Source organism: Halichoerus grypus, chromosome 4, assembly GCF_964656455.1.
Source record: "Halichoerus grypus chromosome 4, mHalGry1.hap1.1, whole genome shotgun sequence".
Lineage (NCBI taxonomy): Eukaryota > Metazoa > Chordata > Mammalia > Carnivora > Phocidae > Halichoerus > Halichoerus grypus.
In genome coordinates this window covers 176,157,206-176,174,835 of record NC_135715.1, presented here as the reverse complement: position 1 = coordinate 176,174,835, position 17,630 = coordinate 176,157,206, and the positions used below count along the sequence as shown (strand labels likewise).

At 55.9% G+C, this 17,630-nt stretch overlaps 1 protein-coding gene across 3 annotated transcripts; it reads right to left on the bottom strand.

The window, feature by feature from the left end:
* Positions 1–1,810: 1,810 nt before the first annotated feature.
* STK11IP (serine/threonine kinase 11 interacting protein) lies at positions 1,811–16,489 on the bottom strand. 3 transcript variants are annotated; one of them, XM_036082908.2, is made up of 25 exons: positions 16,432–16,489; positions 16,177–16,262; positions 13,738–13,943; positions 13,475–13,549; positions 13,092–13,187; positions 12,607–12,714; positions 12,413–12,484; positions 11,211–11,337; positions 10,896–10,999; positions 10,665–10,760; positions 10,388–10,429; positions 10,057–10,203; positions 9,774–9,858; positions 8,924–9,205; positions 8,529–8,734; positions 8,099–8,251; positions 7,821–7,998; positions 5,657–5,887; positions 5,457–5,560; positions 4,382–4,479; positions 4,109–4,287; positions 3,799–3,880; positions 3,526–3,596; positions 2,786–3,033; positions 1,811–2,195 (listed from the first exon to the last, which is right to left on the bottom strand). In XM_036082908.2, exons 2-25 carry the CDS (start codon positions 16,235–16,237, stop codon positions 2,046–2,048), a joined length of 3,201 nt encoding a protein of 1,066 aa, XP_035938801.2. In that variant the 5' UTR covers positions 16,238–16,262; positions 16,432–16,489; the 3' UTR covers positions 1,811–2,045. The 3 variants fall into 3 exon arrangements, with proteins under 3 accessions (XP_035938801.2, XP_035938802.2, XP_035938803.2); XM_036082909.2 differs by having other exon boundaries at positions 8,099–8,215; XM_036082910.2 differs by lacking the exon at positions 10,665–10,760.
* Positions 16,490–17,630: the final 1,141 nt, after the last annotated feature.

Sequence of the window (17,630 nt, the reverse complement as noted above, 5' to 3'; positions counted from 1 at the left end):
CAAGCTCTCTAACATGCTCTCAGGTGACTTCCTTGCATGCCAGGCACCCGCAGGATCCTCTGGACCCCCTCCTTTCTCCATTCAAGAGAAATCTGGGCAACTAACCTGCCAAGTGCTTCCAAAAGGCTGTCTCCATGTGCTCTGGTGGTGTAGGGAGCATCTGACAGGTCACTGTCCTCCCTAATTCCAAACATGGAGCTCGGCCCAGGGACCCTCCACCCTGAGAGCCCCCAGTGTTAAGGGGAATTGTTCCTACACTGCCCCTAATGCCCTTCTCTAAAAACTCTCCCCCTCCCCATTGCAGAACTCTTGATTTCCCTTTATGGTCCTTTCAAATCTCTTCCTACACTTAGTCCTTCAACTTAACACCTTAAGATTGGCATCTTTGTTCTCTACAGTTCAGAGGGAAGGAGTGAAAATCACCCACGAATTAATCCATCACCTAATATCTCACTACTTCAGATACATACGGTCCATCCGGCTTGCCCATCCTGGACAAGTGGAGGATTATGAAGGGCTGGGTGGGCCAGGCTCCCTCCGTGAGTGGGGCAGGGCTCAGAGGCCCATCAGAGACAGGGAAGGGGAGGCAGTGAGGCTCCCTGGTTTGCAGACTGCCCTGGCTGTGAAGTCACATGAGCCTGGATGCATCAGGGCTCCTCCCTTTACTGATGTGACCTTGAACAAGTCATTTAACTCCTCTAAGCCTATTTCCTATAACAAGATGCCACCCCCTTCCCAGGACCCCCGTGAGCAGCAGAGACCATCATTAGGCACTTGGCTCAGCACCTGGCGTGTAAATGCTCCGTAGATGAGAGTCACCCCAAAACCACACAGCAGACTCAGCCAGAGCCCAGCTTCTGGACTCAAAGGCAGCCTGACTTGAGCCTCCAAGGCTCCTTGCCCAAGCCTTCCTCCCAGGGCCTCTCTACACAAACCTGTAGGTGCCACTCCTCCTGCTATGTTCATTTTCAGGTGCAAAAATCAAATCCCAAGTCAGGCTTGCTCAAGTCAGGGTGGGAATTTATGCAGTTAGGACCCTTTCCATGGCTCACTGTTTGATTCAAATTAGCTTAAGCTAAAAGAAAAAAAAAAAACCAGGAAGGAGTCTCCTTTAGTTAACATAACCTGAAGTCCCAGAGGCACCTGCCTGCAGGCACAGCTGGACCCAGGAACTCCAAAGACACCACCAGGACCCAGCCCTGCGTGCTCCCACTCTGCCACTCTCTGCACGGCTCCGCTCTCAGGAAAGCTCCCCTGCCGTGGCTGGCAGCTCCAGGCTTACCCTCTCTGCACCCCTCATGGGGAAAGCGCACCTCTTTCTTGGGTGCTCCAGCAACCAAACTGAGCCATGTGAGCACCCCGGAATGGGTCACTGAGGCTGCGGGGACCGAGGTGAAAGCATGGGGTCCACCTGACCAGGCCGTCGGGCTGCGTGAGGCAGGGCTGAGAGGAGGCAACCACTTCCTCCACAGCCCAAGTCCATACCCCTTCTCCCCAGACACCCCCTCATTGAGCGCCAGTGGCCGGAGGTCCTCAGTAGTGCCCAGAACCGAACTGGTCCAGCCATTTATTCAGCAGCGATTTCCTCATCGGGCCCCCGTAACAGGCACAGCTGGCTGAGGCCTGGTGCCCATGGGCCCGGGGTCCCACTTGCTCCCATCAGCTGGGGCAGAGGGGGTCTGGAAATGGGGGCTCACAGGACCGACAAGGCTGGGCTGTCCACTGAGGGAGAGCTATGGGCGGGGCGGTTTCTGCTAGAAGAGGTGAAGGAATGGCAGGCGGCCTGAGTGACACACGGAAACTCTCCCCATGGCATCCAAAAGGGAAACACTTTTATTGATACCTGAGAAAAAGTGCAGGAGAAACATTCCTACTGACCATGGAGCCTGTCCCCTTGGGCCAGACCAGGCCAGGCGATGTCTCTCAGCCTGCCCTTGAGCCGTGGGTCGTCTGGGCCTCCCGGAGAAGTCCGCAGCCAGAGTCCGGGGAGAGAGAGCTTCCGCAGCCATGGCTCCCGAGGCCAGAGCGGGCTCGGCACGGAGGCCTCACCGATCGAGATCTAGGGTCTCTTGGGTCACAGTCCGGAGTCCGATGGAAAACAACTCCTCCCAGGGCTCCCGGATCCAGGCCAGCAGGGCCGTCAGCTGCTCCGGACACACAACACGAAGGGCCCAGAAACTCTCCAGCCGGGACACCTGGCAGAGCAAGTGGCAGTGAGGGGAGACTCGCGGAGGACCCGCCACCCCTCCTTGCCCCAAGGCCTGCTTCCTTCCCCAAGCCTGTGCCCCTCCACAGCAGACCCAGACTTTGAGCTTCTGAAGCACAACACTTACTGAAGTCACCCCCAAACAGAAGGCTTCCACGTTTACTATCTTGTTTCTTTAATCCACCCTGTTTTCTAGAATGTAAGTTCTGGAATCAACTCCAAGGAACTGGTTGGAGTTCGATTCCTGGATTGACCACTTGTGACCCAGGCAAACTGGCTAATGCCCCCAAGCCTCAGTTTCTCCATCTGTAATAGGCCTAAGGCGGCTGGGAAGAGCAGAGGGCTGGCACCGGGGGCCCATCCAAATGCGAACGCCTCCCAGCTAACACCAGCCTGGCCCCAGGCCCGCGGGCTTCCACCGCCCACAACTGCCACCCTCTCTCCCTGCTGCTCCTCCACACCCAGCGAGCACCCCAGCTCCTCACGCCCCACTTCTGTGTTCCTTCCACCACAACTGCCCATCGCAATTCCACACTGCCGCCCCACCTCTCTCTCTCTCTCTCTCTCTCACACACACACCTCATCGTAGAAGACCAGCCGCAGGTCCCCCGGGGCCGTGCGATAGAGCAGCACCGAGCTCAAGCTGCTGAGAGGCCACTGCTCCCTGACGCGCACGGAAGGGCCCAGCCCCGAGGGCAGGCGCGTCTCAGAGGCTCCGCCGGGTGCTGCAGGAAGAGCGGGCTCTGCCTGGGAGCCTGCAGGGTCCTCCTCTAACAGGTACAGGGTGGACAGCGTCACCAACAGAGACACAGGGCAGGTCACAGGGCCTGGAGGGAAAGAGACAGGGCGAGGCCCAGAGTGGAAAGCCACAGAGGAGCCCAGCTCCCCGGGCAGCCTCCCGGTGTCACTCGAGAGGGGTGAATCACACCCTGCCAAGGTGGTCACAGGGGGCCAGGCCTCTCCCTTTTCCAAACTCCAGGCATCTCCAGCCTCCAAAACCTCTGAGGCCCAAGACAAAGGGAACCTGCCCCCCACCCAGCCCATGAGAAAGATCCGCTTGCCTCCTCTGACCGGATTAGGTGGAGCAGACCCAGCCCATCTGCTCCCCATCACAGAAAGCCTGCACCCCAAAGCAAAGGTCTCTGAGGACCCAGGAAACCTGCTGGCCCCACTAAGAGAGGCCGGAAGACCGAGGCTGTCACTGGGGTATGCCTGAGAGAAGTCCAGATTCCAGAAACTGGAAATGCTACAAGGGCACAGAGAGGCAATGGGGGCACCTAGCCAGGGGCCTGGGGCAAGACAGAAGACAGAAGCCTCACCTTCCACCAGGAACACCCGAAGGTAGAAGAACAGAGGCGGCTCGGAGGAAGTCTCTCTCTCCAGCAATGGCCTGGGGGGAAGGAGTGGTCAGCCAGGCGGTGGGAAATACTGAGAGGGGCAGGGAGGAGGAACCAGGGCGGGAGGTGTGGGCATGAGGACAGGCCGGCCCAGGTGCTCAGGGCCCAACCATGGCTGGGGCTTGCGGAGATGGCCCGGGCTCCGGGAGCGGCTGTCTGGCCACCAACCGTGGCCTCGACCTCCTATCCGCTCACCAGAGGCGGTGCTTCGGGGTCACCTCCTCCTCTGTGGCACTGACGCTGCTCCTCCAGCTGGGGGGCAGAGCCTGTAAGACATCTGGACAGAGCCAGCCAGGGACAGGGAACCTCAGAGACTCCATCTCCTCTATCCTAACCTCTCCACCTCTCAAGACCTTCCTGACTTCCACATTTCAGAAACCTCTAAAGGGGATGTGTCCCATTACCTGTCTGTCTCCACCGTGGCTGCCAGACGTGGGCAGCTATGACCCCTCGGCCCCCACCCCCCCTCCCCGCACCTCCCTTCCCTCTCTCTTCCCTCTCTCACCAGTGAGCTCGTCTAGAAAGGCCCGGCAATGCTTGGCATCTCGGGGCAGCAGGACACAGCTGCCTGCCCCGGCCGCCCACTCCAGCCGCAGGCTCTGTCCCGCCAGCCCCAGCTCGATGCCGCTCAGGTCGTGCAGGGGAACGGCCAGGGCTGGCTGTAGCCAGCTGGCTGGAGGCCCACTGTGGAGAGGGAGGGCCAGAGTGGTGGCAAAGAGTGAGCGGCGTGAGACCCCCAGGGAGCCCCACCCTGTCCCTGACGGCCCCACTCGCTCACCATATCTCCCCTGTCACCTTCAACACATAAAGCCTGCGGTCGGACACCACCACGAGACACACAGACTCCCCAGGGTGGCCTGCCAACACCAGTGGCACCTACGGGGAACAGGAAAGAAAGAGGGGACAAGGAAGGCGGCTGCCGGGCTGACAGCAGAGTCACCGTGGCCCGACCCTCCCCACTGCTCATGCGTCCGGCCTCGCCTGCCACCCCCCTGCACCCTGACCCGCAGGCGGGCTCGGCGGGTTTCCCTGCCTGGCATCGTGCCCCCTCCGACCCACCCTCCACACTCTGCCGGACTACCGTACAACAAAACCAACTGGCACTCCCCTGCCTCCGGGGCTCCCGCGGCCCTTGGGATCAAGTCCAAACTCCCTGGCAGACACTTGAGGCTGCCCCTGAACTGGCCCCTGCCTGCCTCTTCAGACTCGTCCCAGGGCCCCTGCCCCCTCCCCAGCCCACCCCCTGCTGTCCCGACAGCAACAGTTTCTCCCCACTAGCTAGCCCCTCTCTCAGGCCCCCGACACAGGTGCTGCTTCCTTTCCCCAGACCATCCCCCACCTTCTCTAGAACTCATCTTTCAAGCCCTGGATTAGATCTTAGATCGGCTCCCCAAGAAGGGGAGGCTCCGTCACTCAGGCTGGATCCGATGCCTCAGCCTGATTCCAGCACTTTCCTACCTCACAATCGTCGGGTTTCTCACAGCAGAATACAAGACAGATGGCGAGACGGATTTACTCGAAATCCTAGTGTCGTGCAGATGCTAGGTGCCCGCAGAGGGACCGATAACACTGGGTACTTAGAGCGGTGACGGGAGGCCCCCTGTGAGTGCCATGGGCGCCCACCGACACACCCCATGAGGTAGGAAGCACTATCCCCGCCGCGGAGCGGCAACGACAGGCTTCGCCATATCAAGGACCGTGTCCGTAGCCACACTGTGAGTGACCGCGGGAGCTGAAACCGGGCGCCTGACCCGGGGCTTCCAGAGCCCCTGCGCTGACACGGTTTGCTGTGGGGGACACAGCGGGCACTCTGGCCAGGGAGGGGCGCAGGGCAGCGCCAGGCCGGCACAGACCTTGAGGCAGCACTGGAACTCCTCCTGGGCGTCAGCAAACACCTCGACATCCAGGAAGAGCCGGAGTCGGTGGTCCACAGAGCGGAGGCCGTGGCGCTCAGGGGCTGGGGGCGAGCCGTGGGCCGTCAGCCTGCCCGGGCGACCACTGCACTCTCCCGCCTCCCTGAACACCACCTCGGTCCCGTTTCACCTCTACTCACGGGGACTGAGGCTCCAACCGTGGCGATCTTGGGAGACCGGCGCCTGAGATGGGGCCCCGTCAGCCCTGCTGCTGTGGTCACTGGGGTCAGGAGGGTCACGGACGGCGCTGGCCGTCTGCGAGGGAACTGGCGGTTGTTCGTCCTGTCTGTGCTCCCCGTGGCTGGTTCCCAGGGACCGAGCCAGGAGAACCACATGATCACTACCACAGTTTGGACACACAGCAGGAGATTCTGGAAGGAAGGATGAGCACAGTCCCTGTGAACCCCGACACACAGCACCACAATCCCCCCACTGTGCTCATCATGCTCCCCACCCCCTCTCAGATTCACCTTGGCCAACATCTCCAGCTTCCTATGCTCCCCACCATTCCCAACACCCCCCTCCCCCCACTTCCTGGGCAGGCCAGTTAGTCAACCGCTCTCCATCCCAGTGAGGGAGGAGCAAACCCAGACCCATGGCCCACGACCTCCTCAAAATATACCCCATCTTCTTATTTCAGGCCTTCTCAGAGAGAACCAAACTGCTCTGGGCCCCTCCCACAGCCTCGGGCTGTCATGTGCTCTGAAGCTCCACCAGCCACGTGTGAAGGCCCCAAACCAACAGGTCAGGACAGCAGGGTGCCAGGTACGGGTCCAATTCCAGGCTCCGTCACTTAATAGCTGTCACCTAAGCAATTATGACAAGTCACCTAAGCTCTCTGAGCCTGGTTCCTCCTCTGTAATAGGAGTGATGACAGTGCCTGTCCTATAGGGTCATCAGGATGGGTGAACGGATCAGGTAAAGAAAGAATCCAGGTCGGGGATCGGCAGCGAGAGAGGGAACACTTTGAGCAGCTACAACGGGCATATACTGGACCCTCTGACAATAGAATTAAAACTCTGGATCCCAATTTGCAAATGAGCAAAGCAAGGATCAAAAAAATGACACACCCGGGGGGCGCCTGGGTAGCTCAGTTGGTTGAGCACCGAGCTCTTGGTTTCTGCTCCGCTTGGGTCATGATCTCAGGGTCATGGGATCAGCCCCAAGTCAGACTCCACAGCCAGCGCAGAGTCTGCTCGAGATTCTTTCCCTCTCCTTCCCACTCTGCCCCGCTCTTGCTCACACGCACACACTCTTGCACTCTCTCAAAATAAATAAAATCTTAAAAAAAATATTTGGGCACCTGGGTGGCTCAGTCCATTAAGTGTCTGACTTTGGCTCAGGTCATGATCTCGGGATCCTGGGCTCCAAGCTCAGCGGGGAGTCTGCCTGTCCCTCTCCCTCTGTTCCTTCCCCTGCTCATGAGCCCCGCTCCCCGCAAATACATAAAATCTTAAAAAAAAAAAAAAAATCGGGGCACCTGAGTGGCTCAGTCAGTTAAGTGTCTGCCTTTGGCTCAGATCATGATCCCAGGACCCGGGGATCAGCCCCCCTGTTGGGCTCCTTGCTCAGCGGGGAGCCTGCTTCTCCCTCTCCCTCTGCCTGCCACTCCCCCTGCTTGTGCTCGCTGGCTCTCTCTGTCAGATAGATAGACAGATGAACAGATAGATAGATACATAGACAGATACATAATTTTTTTAAAAGTCATGCATTTCAACATAAATGATATCGAGAATATTTCTTTTCTCTTTAGGATCTTTAAAGACATTGCTTTCTGACTAATCTGCAGTGGAAAAATCTCTCACTTTAAAGAACAGAGTGTGAGGAGATGCCATGAGGCACCACTTGATCTCAAGTAGCTTACGAGGTCAGTCAAGGCGGGACCACCTCAGCCAACTCGAAAAGCATCTTAACAGCCAAACGTGCTCAGAGGACAGCACTACACCCGATACTGCAGTGAGGGCTAAGGAACTTTTATGGAGTTTCTAAATTATCAGCCAAAAAAGTGGAAAAAGCCTTCAAGTTATGAAAAAATAATAAGTATGTTTCAACAGTTAAGGAGATCGTATTTCCTAACTTTTAGAGAGAGAAAAAAGAAAAGGATCTCATTTCTTCTTTTGCTCCTGTCATTTTTTTTTTTTTTTTAGCAAATGTATCAGACAGTTTTATTTTTCCTCCAGAGAGAAAAGTTGGTCCCCACTCCTTCCTTCCCTGGGGTGCCCCCTCTGTATTCCCTCTCTCAAAGCCATTGTCTCTGAAACGGTGGGAGTCCCATGGACAGAAGGTCAAGGGCAAGGCGCATACCTGTCTTTTGGAACAGAGGCCTCCAGCCTTCCTCACCGTCTAACCCCAACCTGGGCTCCTCTGGCTTGAACTCATGGCCACAACGTAGACACTGGAGTCTGCCCCGCAGCAGGTCTCTCGCTTCCCCAAGCTCATGCTGAGCTGTGGTGGCTGCTGGGGTCAACACAGCAAGCAGCTCCTGAAACAGGGTGGGCCAGACACAGCTGTGAGCAGTGGACCCTGGCCCTCAGCCCTTCAGGCCTCCCCCGGTGCCCTGACCTCGCTCTAGGCCCGGTTACCTGGAGAGCTGCGTGGGCATCGGGCTCCAGCACCACATAGCGACGCAGCTGCCGGTCAGGGCAAATGTAGGAGAAGCGCAGAACAAGGACAGGGGCCCCGGGAAGCGGATCTGAGCCCTGCGCACAGAGGGGATCCGAGAGATCTGGGTGATGCTGACAGTAGGGAAGAAAATCGTAGCTTTGGATGTCATGAAAATGCTCTTGCTGACATCCACACTCTAGCTTAGCAGCCCTACTCCTCAGCTCAGCCTTCCAAGCTGTCTGGGGCCGTGCCTTCGCCCCCCACAGCTCCCCTGCTCTGCTCCAAGTACCAACGAGAGACTGGGGAAAACTCACGACCCAGTGCCTGGTACCCAACAGCTGTGCTGTCCCAAGTGGCTCCAGCAAAAGGCCCAGCACCTCTTCCAGGACCCCTAATGCCGCCGCTCACCTCGAGCACTGCCTCGTGCTCGGTCTGAGGCTCAGGTTCCACCTCAGCTGCCTCTAGGCTCTGGAGCTCCAGCCGTGCCAGGGTCCGAGCTGCCTGGAGTTCCACCTCGAACAGGTGGCCGGAAGTGACCCGGAGAAAGCATTCCCTGCCCCGCACGCCCTCGGGCCCCTCCAGGGGACACACCAACATGGGGCGACACAGTTCCACTGAGGAGAGACCAGGAGAGCAACCTGTAAGAAGAGAGAGGTATCCCCGACTCCACCCTCCCACGGGGTGGCCCTCCATCCAGAAGGGGTCAGCTGCCCCAAGTCTGGGTTTTCCCAACTCGCCCAGATACACCACCAGCACCTGGCCCGGTCTCCCTGGCGGCCGCTGAATGAGCACTCGGTGCTCACCTTCCACTTCATCCTGTTCCTCCACCTCCTCTTCCTCCCGGGTCTCCGGCAGGAGCCTGACCTCCTCTGCCATTTCCTGCGGTGACTCCTTCTCTGGGGGTGGAGGGCCGGGCATAGACCCTGGGCTCAGGGGCAGTGTGCTGAGGGCAGGGGTCTCAGAGGTAGCCACAACAGAGGTCCCGGAGGTCTCCAGGTGATTCCTATACTGCAGCCAGTCACAGCCAAACCGTTCCCGGAAGCTGTTCATGAGTTCAAGTTCCCGATGCTGCCGCACAAACCTCCCTGGGCCGGTGAGGGGTGCACCGCTTAGCAAGCCCGTGCCCTCACCACGACCCCCAACGACCCCAGCCTCTTCTGCAACTGCTCCCTGGGGTGAAGTCTAAAGGTGTGTAATGTGATGGGGGGTGGGGATCAGAGGGAGACTCAAGGCTTCCCCTCAGCAGCATGTCTCAAAGCACGTTCTATGGAACGCCGTGCCCACACACAAGTCAGAACCACGCAGCATACGCTGCTGGGGAGATTGGAAATACACGGGAGCGAACTGGAGGTCCTGAGATGTCCTGGGGGGAGGACGCCTACTTAACTCTGGTTAGCCCAGCTTTTCCCATGGGATCCTTTCAGCAAGTGACCTCTCGACATCCCGCACAATTCATGTTCCTTTAAAAACACTTTGGAAAATGCTACCCAGGGGTGGTCTCCTTTTTCCTTAAACTAGAAAAGAGGAAAGCCTAAGAGGCCCTCTACAACGCTCTGCTCCACCTCAGACAGAATCCCTCCTACCGTGAAGACTGGGGCCAGAGCCTGAAGACAGGACTTAGGGCAAGGGCAGCTGGGGCCACAGAGGACTTACCAGCTGGGGACGGGTCCAGAGTCCGGGGCTCTGGGTCTGTATCGCTGGGTTCCGAGATACTTGCTCGCCTTACACGGACTCGGCTCTGAAGGTGGACACAGGACCGATGCTCTAGAAGAGCCGGGGCCTCCCACCCTGCCGTCTGTGGCCACACACTCAACCTAACCCAGAAAACCCCACCCACAAGCAAGGATGAGGCCTTTCTCTTCCCAGCCCATCCACAACCCAGAGCCCCCAGAAAGGGACCCAACCCCAGGCGAAGGTGGCCTAGGACACTGTTTACCTTAACCTTCCGGTGCAGATGCTGGGCTACAACGCCCCCTGAGGAGATGCTGTCACTCAAGTCAGGGCCGCCTGAGGTTTCGGCAGTACTCCCCGCTGACCAGGGCAGAGGTGGGGCCGAGGAGCCAAGCCCTGAGGATGTGGAAGTCTGGCGTGTGACAACGGGAAGGAGAGCGAGGCTGGAGCCAGAGATGCACCTCTGCCCTACCGGCCTAGCCAAGGGATGGGCCCTACTTTGTAGCTGCCCAGAAAGACCCCCACCCCGGGACCCCTGTCATGTCCTCCCAAATCATTCCTGGATGGCCCACCCCCAGCGCTCCCCGCACACTAACCTGAAAGTCAGTCAGTGACAAGACTTTCCCATCAAGAAGGAACTGAGCAAAGATAAAAGGGGAGGGGCTGCGTCGGTGGCGGGGTACCTGCCCACCCACCCAGGGGAGCCCTCCTAGCCCTGCAGGGACCAGCAGGCTCGGGGCGGGGGCAGCCTAACAAGCAGGGGGGCCAGGGCTGCGGCCCCTCACCCAGGGCTGGGGTGGGGGGCGGATGACGGGGCAGGGGGTGGGACAGGCAGGACAGGGAAAGCAGAGCGGACAGGAGAAGATCGCTCACACCGCCTGCAGCGTCCCTGGCGCGGGGTGACAAGTACTGGGCAGTGGCCGCTCGGTGCGCGGGGTGGAACCACAGAGGGTTCCCCTCCAGGTAGAGCTGAAGGGCAGGAAGAAGAGACTGAGATGGGCCTTGGGACTGCCTGTGTGAGGAAGGGCACTCACCGAATCAGCCGGGGGAGGGAGGGAGAGGCGCAGAGCCGGCCCCCAGGTCCCGGAAGCACTGAGGACCCACCTGGCGGAGCTCAGCCAGCAGCCACAGCGGCGCCAGCTCCCTGTGGCCTTCCAGCAGGTTGTACGCCACGTCCAGGAGCCGCAGCTTCCTCAGCTGCTCCAGGCCTGGGGTGGAGGCGAGCAGGGAGGAAGGGCATATTGGGGGCGGGGGGCTGGTAAGAGCAGAAAGACCAGCCTGGGCACCTCACACCTACCCGCAGGCCCACCTGAGGCTCTGGAGGCATGCGGGTCCCAGGCTGAGTCTCACACTGGCCCTCTACCCTCCATGTTCACCCCACCCTCTCCTACTCCCTGGCCCCCCACACTCCCCACTCACCCTGCAGGCTCCGGAGCTCATTGCCTCGCAGTATCAGGGTCCCCAGAGCAGCGCCCGAGGGTCCCATTCTTGGCACCAAACGCAGGTGGTTATAGGAGATGTCCAGATGGCAGAGCTCAGACAAGTCCTGAAAGGGGGTGGTGACAAAGATTCTCTCCTTGACCAGACTCTAGCCGGGCTTCTCTGAGCCTTCTTTTCAAGTAGGCCTCAACCTTAGCCTATAAAGACTGCATACTCTCTGCACAAATGAGTTCATCCCATCCTCCACCCCCCCCACCAAACGTTAACAGAATTGAACAAATCCTAGCATAGTTCCTAATAGCTCAAGGCCACGTCCTTGGGAAGACAACTCCAGCCCCTTTACCTTCCCTCCTAGAAAAACCCAAGGCTGCCAGAAGAATTTAGTTTGTTCCAGCCAACAGCTGAAGACAGAACCCCCGTCTCCCAGCCTCTGTAGGAAGGTAGAAGGCTAACTCTGGCAGGTGCCAGTTAGCAATCCCAGACCCAGACGGATTTCATATGGACCAACACCCCCTTCCTGCTTTTTGTAAATTTCCACTTCCTTGACTTCAGAGGTTTAAAACTGACTAGTTCGGTCAACGAAAGAATCTGCTCAAGTCCCTGCCTTCTCCTGCCCACTCCCTCACTATGCCTTTAAAACATCCAGTAATCTCTGCACAAATCAAATTTGAGTTTAGTTTATGCTAAAGTTTATTACAAATTAAAATGGTTCTACTACTGATTACATACCACGATAGCTTATTACTACTGCAATAGTGTGTTACTAAAATCTGTTCTCACCACAGTAACTACCATCCAACTTTGTTTGTCCCTGACAATAAGACTTGGAGAAGATTCTTCCCCATCATCCCCAAGCTACCTTTTCTGAGCTAGACACCAGGCTAAGTAACATCACACAACCTCCATGACCACTCTAATACTATAAAAACAGGTACTCCTAGGATTTCTGCTTGACCAATTAAGAAACTCAGAGCTTAGTTTGTCCCAAGTCACACAACAATTTAGGAGATGAGATTTGAACACCGGCTTCTCTTACGCTACAGCCAGAGTTCCCCAAGAGTACTGCCTCCAGGATACAGCCCCACCTGGGGGAGGTGGGGGACAGGTCCAGGAGAGAGGGTCAGAGTGGGATGACCAGAGAGCCAAGTGGGGCCAGCCCCAACCAGCCTGCTCACACTCACCATCAGGAAGCCCTCGCAGTCCTGGACTTGATTGTGGCTCAGATTCAGGAAGCGCAGAGCTGACAAGAGATGCTGGGGGGCGGGGGGAGATGGGAAAAGCAGCAGAGAATCAGACACCTCCAGGCAGCCAGCTGGCCCTCCTCCCTAAGGGCCCCCCGTCTTTCCCTAAACCCCCTTCCCTCTGAGGCACTCACCAGGGAGCTGTCTAAGGAAGTCAGTGCATTGTAGCTGAAGTTGGCAGAGAGCAGAGCCAGCCAGGGCAGGGCACAGCAGAGGTCACCACCGCAGGCTGAGAGGAGCTCCTAAGATAGGGTGCTCCATTACCTCCACTGTCCCCTCCTCCCCGCTCCAAGCCATTGTCCCCCAGCCATTCATTTGTTCTCTATATACTAAGCTTGGTCTGCAGAGACAGATTGAAGGCAAGCCCAGGGCCCCGCCCCCAGGAGTCTGTTGTGGGAAGAATGTGGAGACGGATACAAGAATACTGAATACAAGATGGCAGGTGTGACCATAAACGACAGACAGGTACACGGCACTACGGGAGTGCAGCAGAGGGGGCAAGGCCACTGTCTGAAGGGAAGCGGGAAGCAGGGAAGGCTGCAAAGAAAAGGGAACGGCAGAGCTTGGTCCTGTATGTCCCTCAGAACAGGGATCTGGGCCCAGCCCCCATCCTCCTTACCTCTAATGCCTGGATGCTCCTGCTGCAAATCAGCGTTTCTAGCTGGGAGTAGATGCCACAGAGGCCACGGAGGCAATGAAGAGGGACACCTCGGAGCTGAGAGGGAGGGAGGGAGGGAGGGAGAGAGGGAGGGAGAGAGTGAGACAGAATTTCACAAGACAGAGGCTTCACCTCAATTCCTTCTTTTATGGGGAGGGAAAAGATGACAAATCCAACTATGGTTCAGGGAAGCGTTAAACGGAAGAGATGAATGCCACGTTACTGCAGAGCAGTGGACACACTCAGGCCTGGCCCACCCACCAAAGGGGGGCCACCGCTTTCCCCATTCCCAAAAGTTTGCCCCAAACGGGGCTTTGTGTGCCGGCACCCCCAACACTCCATACCTCCAGCTGCCGAAGGGACTTGAAGGGAAAAATCTTGATGGGCCCAGGGAGGCCAGAACCAGGGACGTGGGCCAGCTAAAAGAAAAAACCTCATGTCACCGAGGCCAGCACACCTCCCTTTCCTTGGCCTCTCCCCACTCACACAGCCACCCACAGCTCTCACACCCTCTCCATCTGGGCGCTGCTGACTTCTTGCACCCATGCCCCCACCCCCCCAGCTCTTGGGCTCTTCGTACATCCTACTCCATTCCCACTGCAGCGACCTTGAGTGAAAGAGTTTTCTGCAGCACATCGAAGAGGAACTGAAGCTGGAGGATGACAGGGGAGTCGGCAGGGTGAGAGGGCAAAGCCACAAAGCCTGTCTGGCCAGGGCCCCATGGCCCCAGGTGCAGCTCAAATACGTGGTTCAGCTGCTGCAGGGTGGCGGTCAACAGGCTCAGTGTGCTACAGCCAGACAGGACCACGTCACCTGCAGGGAAAGGGGCAGACAGGAAGGAGAACATAACAAAGGGGTCTTCCCCTTTATTCTGAGACTCTGTGAACCCAGGATACACCCACTCCAATCCATACGGTAGATCTCCCACTGCTGGGGTCATACTGTCTCCTCCCTGCTCAAAAGTCTTCCACAGCTCCCCTCTATCTTCACAAAAAGTCCTAACTCTTCAGCCTGATGACAGGAGTTTGTGTTCACTACAGCCAACCAACTTTTCCGAATTTTCTTTCACCATCTGCTCAAGAGAGTCTGGTCTACTCACGGTGCTGGGAATACAGTCAGCTCAGTTCACAGATTCCTCATTTTCTGATACATTCCCTTCCACTCTGCCCAGCTCGAGACTATCCTCCTCCAGGCAGGCTTCTCAGTGTGTAACACTGCTGCCCTTTTATGCTATAATCACTCACTTTACGTACAAGTTGGTTGGGTGTTTCACCTTTTTTTTATGTAAACTCTATGCCCAACGTGGGACTCAAACCCACACCCCCGAGATCAAGAGTCGCGTGCTCCATTGCTGAACCACCCAGATACCCCATGTACTTCATCTTTACTTCTCTGATTGCAAAAGTAATATGCACACTTACAGAAATTTTCAAACCATCCCAAAATGCATGTCATAGAAAGAATAACCACTCATTATAGTACTGAGGTATTATTCTCCATCTCCGTGTTAAAATTGCTCCTTCTAATGAGACTATCATCCTTGAGGACATTTTTGATCACCCTGGTACCCACCACTGCACCTAAAACGTACAGCTATGAGGTAGGCATGGAGAAATATTTTTTTTACTATTTTTTAAGACAATGATAGAGCCGAAACATGTTACAAAAATATTACAGATAGGTACCCTATATTCTTCACCCAGTTTCCCCCAATGTTTACATTTTATGTAAATATCAGTCAGGAAACTGACATTGGTATGTACCTATAGTTCTATGCCACTTTTTTGTCATTGGTGTGGATTCCTATAACCAACATCACAATCAAGATACAAAACTATTCCAATCATCATAAAAATCTCTCGGTACCTCTTACAGTCACACACAAACACACACACACACACACACACACACACCATCATCCCTAACCCCTGGAGCACCAGGTCAGATTTGTGCTGAACAAACAGATAAATCCTACAACCTTACATGAAAGCTGTTCCATGTGCTAGACACTAACAATAGATGCGGACAGGGTTCAAAGACTCTCCCCACCCTCAAAGAGCCTCTTAGTGTAGAAGAGATAAAATACGTACACAGTTAATAAAACAAGCCAGAAAGTAAAACTGCTCTAAAAAGAGATTCCACAGACACCACCAATGGGAGTAAGGAGTACGGAGTGCGGGCAGGCGGCTAACATTAATCGGGTGGTATGTGGCAGACAACTTTGTTACCTCATTTAAACTTCATCAGAATCTCCTAAAGAGAAGCACTACTGACCACCCCTTAAAGAGATGGAAACTGGGGCTTGGAGAAGAACACTGATTGAGCTTACATAGATGACAGGAAGTTGCTACTTCTGTCTGATCTCAAATCAGGGCTTGTTCTACCACAACTAATGTCAACCACACATTGAACCACTGTGGCTCCACTGTGCCCAGGCACGGAGAGAAGAAACTGTAGTAACAATAGCTACCAATTTTGAGCCCTTACATATTATGCAAACATCGTCCTAAATGCTTTACATGGGTTAAAATTAATCCCCACAACAACCTTCCGAGTTAAGTACAATCATTATGCCATTTTCCTGCTGTGGAAAACTGAAGCTCAGAAAACTTAAACAACTTCGCCACGTTTGGAAGAGTTGGGATTCCAACCCAAGCGCATCTGACTCCAAATCTCGTGCTTTTAACTATACTAAGTGCCTTGCCACAGAGCAATGATTATGCCAGTCCCGGGTCTCCAGAGATTTACAGCCAAGTAAAGATCACTTTCCTCTGAGAGTTTCAGAGAACGCATTGAGGAAGTGGCACTGGAGTTGGGTCTCGAAGGATGGCTAAGGTGTGAAATGTCAAAAAACAAAGGACCCTGCAAGCAACGGCACCAGAGAGAATAAACTTCAGAGGAGTAAAAAAAAAAAATGAATTGACGCCCGAACCCTCGTAACCTTAATCAGCTGTAACTCTATGTTTCCTAAGGGGGAGAGTGTCTCTGGAAGGCAAGGTGCACCCGCACCTTGCCCCAGCCCCAGATCAACCGCGTATCCACTCACCCGACTCCCGCAGCAGCCCCGCGAGCTTCCACACCAGGGAGTCCCGCTGGGCGGTCGTCATGGCCACGGGACGCTGGGGGCGGAGCCTGGGAAAAGAGGAAGCGGAAGAGCCTCAGGTGGGGGGGTGGTACCAAAAGCCCAGTACGTCCGCGCAAACGAGGACTCGCGGGGAGAAAAAAGTGAGAAAGAGAGCGAGGAAGAGCATCCTCCCGGGTACCCTTTCGAGGAGCGTAAGGCCTGGCCCCCCAGACTGACCTCCTGTGTGCTCCTCCCACCAGCTCTGCAGTCCGGCACCTATCAATAATGGCCAGGAAGTCCCGCCCCGGAAGGAAGGCGGGTAGGCGGAACAACCGGAAAGCACGGCTGCGCTGCCGGAAGTCACGACCTAAGTCGTGCTTACGTGCCCGACGGGGGCGGGGACGGCTTGGTGCGGACGGGGCGGTCCCTCGGCAGTCGGTCCTGCTGGGGCCAGAAGGTGGGCCCCTCCATCCCTGCCCCCACCCCCGCCCGGCTTGTGGGCCCCGCTCAGCGTGGGTCTCCCGCTCGGCTCGGCAGGGCCCCTCCAGGCCTGTGAGGAAAACCTGACTCGTTGTTTGCAGACTGGGCGGGGAAGCACTGTTTGGAGCAATGGGATTTTCTCTCAGTGAGGAAAGGACTCGGCCAAAGCGAACACTCGTTTTCCAATTAAAGGAAAGCGTGTTCGCCGTATGAAGTTTTTTGGTATCTGCTGAAGGAGCTGGGGCTTGCCAAGGTGCCACCTCTCGAGTTACCTTGAGACTTTTTCCTTAATGTCCCTCCAAACTCGTTGTTCTTTTTTCCTTCGCTAGTGTCAGATTCACATTGCGATTGGTAATGCCTCACGTGTATCCAGTGTTCTGCTTTTTGTGTTTCCTTTCATAACCCCTGAATCCAGAAATTGTTACGCCGGGTTTGAAAATGAGAAAGCATGTTCCCAGAGGCGAGGTTCCCTGCGAAGGTCGTTCAATTAGTAACCAACTTCGTCAAGACTGCCAAAGTTTCCTGGTTCCAAGTTCCCGTTGTAGCTTTCACCTGGCTCCCAGTCAAAAAAGGAGGCCAACTACTGAACTAGATTACGTAAAGAAAAATGTAGTTTCTCCTTCCCAACAGGCCTAGGGGCAGCCCTTCCCCAACCCAGTCCCTGTCCAAGCGTCCACCCCCTACCACACCGCCTGCTGCCCTCTGTCTAGGTTCTCCCTCCCACCCCTCCCGTGAAATAAAGTCTCCTACCCCGGAAAAAAAAAATGTCTTTTAACAGAATTTGGTTTTCAAGGAGAGTTGTTTTTTTTTTTTAATAAGTGCTTTTTCTACAGAGGGAAATCAAAATGAATCCTATGCCAGTTGAGGGTAGGAATATAGTTATCTTTATCTTAAGTTGCAAAATTTGAAGGATCTTATTTTCTACAGTCAAAATATTTGAAATGGCAATTTATGTC